General features: G+C 37.0%; 1 protein-coding gene across 2 annotated transcripts in view; it reads right to left on the minus strand.

Annotated features, from left to right (window-relative positions):
• Positions 1-1,014: 1,014 nt before the first annotated feature.
• Positions 1,015-5,228, minus strand: part of KCNIP4 (Kv channel interacting protein 4) — a 239,841-nt gene continuing 235,627 nt past the window's right edge. For both annotated transcript variants that reach the window (XM_012660758.1, XM_012660760.1), the window contains exons 6-8: positions 4,804-4,908; positions 4,106-4,168; positions 1,015-2,495 (exon numbers count right to left, since the gene is read on the minus strand). In XM_012660758.1, coding sequence (XP_012516212.1) covers positions 2,448-2,495; positions 4,106-4,168; positions 4,804-4,908 — 216 coding nt within the window. In that variant the 3' untranslated portion in view covers positions 1,015-2,447. The remainder of the gene's footprint in view (positions 2,496-4,105; positions 4,169-4,803; positions 4,909-5,228) is intronic.

A 5,228-nucleotide genomic window follows, 5' to 3' on the forward strand; every position in this document is an offset into this window, starting at 1 on the left:
TATAGAATTTAAAATAGTGGACAAACATTTGTGAATACACTGTTAATTATTGGTTGTAAATATGTATTTTATAATGTAGAATGCTTGGAAAACTTCTTTCCAGAGTATTCTAGTTTAAGAAATTTCTTTCGACTATATGAATTCTATTACAAGTATGTTGATTATTACAGCTTGTTAAAACTACCTAAACTTTGGGTGTTAATTGTATTAAAGTAAATCTTATTTTTGCATTTTATAGTCAGAAAATGCTCATGTACATGTATTCAGAAATTAAAATCTTAAAGCTCTTACATGCATTCAGCAATTTTGTTTTGCTTTCTTATTTTTAACAATTTGTTTTTTTAAAAAAGCTTTTAAGACATAATTTACAGATGTAGTTTGGAATTTTGATGTAGTGGAAGCTAACTATAGATTACTCTGCAAAGGACACTAGAGAAAGAGAAATAGAAAACAAGAATAAGACCTTCTATCTTACGGGCAGGAAGAGAGGCCTATGGACTTGAGTAGCCACACCAAATCCAACGCAGACCAATGTTTTGGAAAGGATGAAGGTGAGAGATCACTCTTGTATGGGGAAGCAGCAAGGTTGAATCCTGGAGGCGTCAGAGAATGCCCTTTCCTTGCTCTATCTCCCAAACTCTGTGACCTCTTTGCAGTTCTCATTTCAGATAGAGTCTCACAGCTGTGTGATAGAATGCAGGTAGTTTCTGAGGAGTCTTAATGCAGACATGCTCATCCTTCCTCAGAGTTTTTGTCCTTCCTGGGACCTTTGTCTGGCACACCTTTTCCTCAGATCTCTACTACCTTGTCACATCCTCAGATCATACTAGCTACAACAGCTGCCTGCCCACTGGCCTTGCTATTGTATTTAGCACCACCCAAAGATATCTACGATCTCAAAAATGCCGTAAGAAAAGGTAATGTTTTTAATCTAAAATTTGTTAGAATAAAGACAACAAATCAAATTCTAACAAATCAAAATTTGTTAGAATAAAGACCTATAACATAGTAGAGTTATAAACATTTTATTTTGCTTTTATTTTTTCTTTTTGAAATACAAAATGTGCACATTGAGTTTACACAAACACACGATGGCAAATTTCAGTGTACATGTATTGTACTACTCTTAATTTCTACACTGGTGATAGCAGGGCAGCTTTCAACATCCTATCTCTACACCAGAATAGATACCTGATTTATTGTTGCAAAGACAGTTGCAAATTTCCTCCTACTGTAGCCTCTTGGTCTTTGTGATATTTCTACAAAACAGAGAAGGTGTGTATATTTTCAGCAATGTGGCAACTGTATAGTCTTGCTTAAGATCATTAGAATCTGGATTGTAGGAGTTTTATGATGAGCTAAATCATAATGTGATCCAGATGAGGTGTTCAGCACTTACATTCATTTTCTACTAAATCTTGATAGTAGCTCTCAATATAAGGGAATCCCTGGTGCTTTCAAAGTGAATTTTGCTTGCTGTTTGTTCCTAGTAGGCATTGGGGTAGCCAAGGTCTCTTTGTTCCTGAATGGCTTGAAATATAAACATGCTGTGAGGAAGTCAGGGGAAAGAGATGGAATTGGCCTTTAGTGCTGTTAAGGATTACTTGTTATCAAGCATTACTGTGTACTGGAGAACAGTTACCCTAACCTTTTGCATACATTTGTAAACATCCTTGCTTTGTGTCATGCCTTCCTGAACTTCCACTTAATGACATGATAGAAAACAGTCAGCATGTAAGATCAAACAAATCCAAAATTATCTATATTATGTAGGCCTTTGTTGTAATATGTATTATGGAAAATTAAGAAATGCTTATTAAAATAAGTTTTATTAGGCATATGCTGATATCTGGTAATAAACTAATTTGTTAAATGTTATTAAAAATGCCAGATAAATTAATGTCTTTAACAGATGGTGGCAAATCCATAGAAACTGGGACTATGTGGGGTTTTCTTAAATGTAATCTCGTTTACTTAAAGTATATAAATGGAATTACAGCATACAAACATGAAAATTAATTTAATTTCTGGAAATTAAATGCAGATGTCAATATTTTAGAAAATCATTTAAAATCCTAGGACTGAAAACATACAAATGAGTAGCAAAAAACACTAATATTTTAAAATCACTGAGAGTGAAAGCCTCAATAATCCCATGGCTAAAGAATCAACAGAACTATATGCCAGATTCTATTACTTTCGAATATTCACAGAGTATGAAATGAGTTAGAACATTCCATGAACTCAGTGGCATTATGAAAAGGATGCAAATTTATTATAACTGGAAAACAAATCTTGTAGGGATTGCTTTATATTAAAACAAAGCTTATTTGCATAATATGCTTCAGTGTAAAGCTGAGCAATCTATGCTAAAAGTGGTAGCTCCAACTTTAAGTGTGGTAGAATAGTTCACATTTGTCTGTTGGATTGAGGAACTATTTGACAAGTTAAATCACATTTTCAAAGAGCTGCATGGAGCGCATTATGTTTTCATCCTGTAAGGGAGAAGCAGAGGGATTACATTCAGCATATCTGCAGGGGAAAGCCCACTGTTTTGCTCCTGAGTGTTACTTCCTCCCACCAACCACCTATGCCAAAAGCTCAAATACTAAGTATTTGCAAATGTAAACACCGTTCTATCCATTTTCCAAATAGATTACTACTACGGAGGGCCCATTTTATGTTTTGTTGAGTCTACCAGGCATTAAACACTTTATTTAAATCATACTTGTTGTCAATAGAGGATATGTCTGAAATCTTAATGCCAGGTTGGAAACTAGAGAGACACAGAGGTAAGTCAAAGTGAACAAGTGAGAATTTTGGCAGTCCAGGTAGATCACAGACCAAATCCTAGTAACTTTTTATACAGGTGCAAGGAAACAGTTTGCTTGTGAGCTAAGAGCCAGCACTCCATGAAGACTGGAGGTTGGGGCTTGGGAGGCAGGGTGGTGGGTAAGAGGGAACAGGTTTTCAGTAATCGCACCTCTTTTTTTATGTCTGCTAGTTATGGCTAAATCTGTATGAATGCCAGAGAAAAGATTTGTTGGGAGAAATCGTTGCCCAGTGGCTGTCTTCAGTTTCGCATATTCCTTACAAATGAGCTAAGGGGACAGACTTTGGGCACTACTGGAGCACTGGTCAGTTGTATGTGAAGGGCAGCGAGCCGTTTATAGTAAGGGGTAAATGGTGGCTGAACCAACAGTGGCTTCCACCGCTAGAAACAAAGTAACATCACCATTAAGCAGGTTGATGTCACCAAGTTAATTCTCTCAAGACCACCACCTCAAAATCCAAGTTGAGAAACAAACAGGCATCAGGAAAGTTGAAGAGCAACAATTGAAAGAGAAAAGCTAAAGCACCAACAGACTTCTTTGTCTCCATTATTATCTTAAAAATTCTTAATTGTGGTTCTACCCACACATCAAGTTAAGTAATTCTAAGTAAGCTAACACTGGCTTCCCAGATGACAGGTAACTACCCAGATTTCTATTGTAAGAAAATTTTCCAGTTTATTTTTTTGTGACTGGAGACATTTACTGAGTTTAGCCAAAAAGCCATTTCTTATCCACATACACTAAAGCGATGCTATTTTTTTTAGAAATCAGATATAATCTTGGCCTGTGATGCATACTTGGCTGTATGGGAATTCTAAGTCTACGGAGATATGTTAGATAATATACATGTTATATGGTAAGTCTGGGAAAAAAGCAATTTAAATCTTCCATATACGAAGTCTGTCTAGGAAGTATCCAGCCATGTACTATATTAACAATGGCTGGATACTTTCCAGACAGACCTCATGTGTTTTATCTTCAATGATGAATACTCTGTAAAAGATCTGGGAAACAAAAACACAGTATGTGTAAAACTTGTATATATCTAGGGCTTCATAGCTAGCCTACCTCAGAGCACGCTCTCAGTTGCTTTGTTGAATGTATAAATTATTGTTTTCAGAGTGCTGGGCTCATCTCGCCTGTTGTAGAAGTGGTAACTTAGGCATATGATCGTTATATACTACTTTGCTCGGTTCATGGTGGCTAGCTGGCAATACTCAGTCTAGCTGTTATGAAATCAAAGGGATAGTTCTTTTACTTTCATTACTTACTTTTTGGCAACTTTCGATGAACTCATCTATAGTAACGACCCCATCTTTATTTTTGTCCATTTTCTGTTCAGAAAGAAAAGAACAAAACATGTTATACAGACTCACACCTTGATACCCTCACACCTGAACTGAATGAGCTGCAGTTGATGAAGAGAAAGCTCAACTGCTTTTTTTATATGGAGAAACTGCTTAATAGCAGAACCTAGTAATAGTTTCTTAGAGATAAGGGTCATATGGCAAATCCTTTTAGGCTGCTCCTTGTTCAGTGTAATGTGGTGAAGATCTAGAGATTCTTCACCCCAGGTAAAATCCTGCCTTCCATTAATAGATATGACAGAACTCAGGCAATTTGCTGACACTTTTAGAGCCTTGCTCTTCTCATCTATAAAATGGGATTAATGGGGATTTATAGCCTCACAGTGTTCTTGTAAGAATTGAATGAAAACAAACAAAAAAACTTGTGAAACGTGAGAATTGCTTAGTGTCCTATCTAGGATACAGTGACTGTTCAATCAGTGTAGTTATCAGTGTTAAATTCAAAACCAAAATTATTAGATTACTAGGATGGTAAATATTCTATTCTTTTATCCCTTCAGTAAAAAGTCTTTTCTTTTGCATTCTTTTGAATCATCATGGCACTCTTCAGACATCAGGAAATTTGCTCTTAATGACTCCTTGACTTCTACTTTCATTCTTACCTGGAAAAATGTTTCCACATGTTGTCTAGGAGCATCTTCTTTGAGGACAGGATATGTGCATTTACCCATCATGTCATATATTGCTTTCATTATATCAAGCATTTCCTGGAAAGTAAAAGGCACTCTCATGAGGCTGCACAATGTACGAAGAAACCAATCAAGAGGCTTTGACAACATGATATTGTGTGTGGGGAGCCAGGACTCCTATTGTCATACCCGGGGCCTCGAGATGCTGCGGCGTGTCCGGAGCCAGCCCCTGACCAAGGATGACCTGGCGACCCCCTTGAGCATGGAGCCCAACACCGGAGACCTGTCTTTGGCCACCAGGATAAGTGGAAATATCTCTCTTAGTGCTCCTGAGGCTTCCCTTTACCTACTGGCGGTTGTTCCGGGTTCCATCTGAGTTCACTCTATCCGTGATAAAG

This window comes from Propithecus coquereli, unplaced genomic scaffold, assembly GCF_000956105.1.
Source record: "Propithecus coquereli isolate 6110/MARCELLA unplaced genomic scaffold, Pcoq_1.0 Scaffold677, whole genome shotgun sequence".
Lineage (NCBI taxonomy): Eukaryota > Metazoa > Chordata > Mammalia > Primates > Indriidae > Propithecus > Propithecus coquereli.